Source organism: Apis dorsata, unplaced genomic scaffold (genome assembly GCF_000469605.1).
Source record: "Apis dorsata unplaced genomic scaffold, Apis dorsata 1.3 scaffold_525, whole genome shotgun sequence".
NCBI classification, from domain to species: domain Eukaryota; kingdom Metazoa; phylum Arthropoda; class Insecta; order Hymenoptera; family Apidae; genus Apis; species Apis dorsata.
Genome location: NW_006263748.1, coordinates 696896 through 697603, shown reverse-complemented (window position 1 = coordinate 697603; position 708 = coordinate 696896). Strand labels below are relative to the sequence as shown.

Sequence of the window (708 nt, the reverse complement as noted above, 5' to 3'; positions counted from 1 at the left end):
TATATTTTTATTATTATAATATATATTTATTATATATATGTATATATAATAAAAATATAGTTTAATTAATTAATATAATAAATTTAATGTTTTATTTACAAACCTAGTATTCAATCTAACCATGCCTGATGGATCTATTGAAACAAGTTTATCTTTTACATTATTTCCTATTATTGCTGAACTGGGCTCAGAAACATAAACAGTAGGTGTCCATATTAGATTATATGCAAATTGTCCATCATATATTTGACTTAAATATGGAGCAATATTTGAAAATTTTAACCTGGTATCCAAATATCTAAATTGTAACATCATATGTACATCAAATTGCTGTAAAAATATTTTTACATATATTTATAAAGAATATAATATTATTTTAAAATATTTGTAAGAAACGATTAGTGAAATTTATATAACAATTTATCATATATGAATGAATAAATTGAAATTCATATACATATATAATAAATAAAAAATATAATTATAATACAAGCTACCAGTGTTTTTGCCATGTTTGATTTAATTGTATAAATATAAGCCTTAGTATACACATTAATTGGATTTGTAGAATTAATTTCTCCTGGTGGTCTAGTCATGTTATCATAACGACAATCATTAGTTAATTCTTTTAAAAGTTCAGTTTGTTCCATAAAACTACTATTGCTTAACATTGGACAATTTCCTAGTCTGTAAGAAATGTATGTAATT

The 708-nt window shown here is 21.3% G+C and overlaps 2 protein-coding genes across 3 annotated transcripts in view; both read right to left on the bottom strand.

Annotated features, from left to right (window-relative positions):
* Positions 1–708, bottom strand: part of LOC116186246 (gamma-aminobutyric acid receptor subunit theta-like) — a gene marked incomplete at its 3' end in the record, with an annotated part of 3890 nt that overhangs the window by 1538 nt on the left and 1644 nt on the right. Inside the window, exons 2-3 of the mRNA XM_031512899.1 lie at positions 498–687; positions 104–330 (exon numbers count right to left, since the gene is read on the bottom strand). Of these exons, the coding sequence (XP_031368759.1) occupies positions 104–330; positions 498–687 (417 nt within the window). The remainder of the gene's footprint in view (positions 1–103; positions 331–497; positions 688–708) is intronic.
* Positions 579–708, bottom strand: part of LOC102674363 (transducin beta-like protein 3) — a 7535-nt gene continuing 7405 nt past the window's right edge. The window contains exon 16 of one of the 2 annotated variants that reach the window (XM_006620713.2): positions 579–687. The gene's annotated coding sequence lies outside the window, so the exon portion shown is untranslated. The remainder of the gene's footprint in view (positions 688–708) is intronic. The other variant, XM_006620712.2, reaches the window with a different exon arrangement.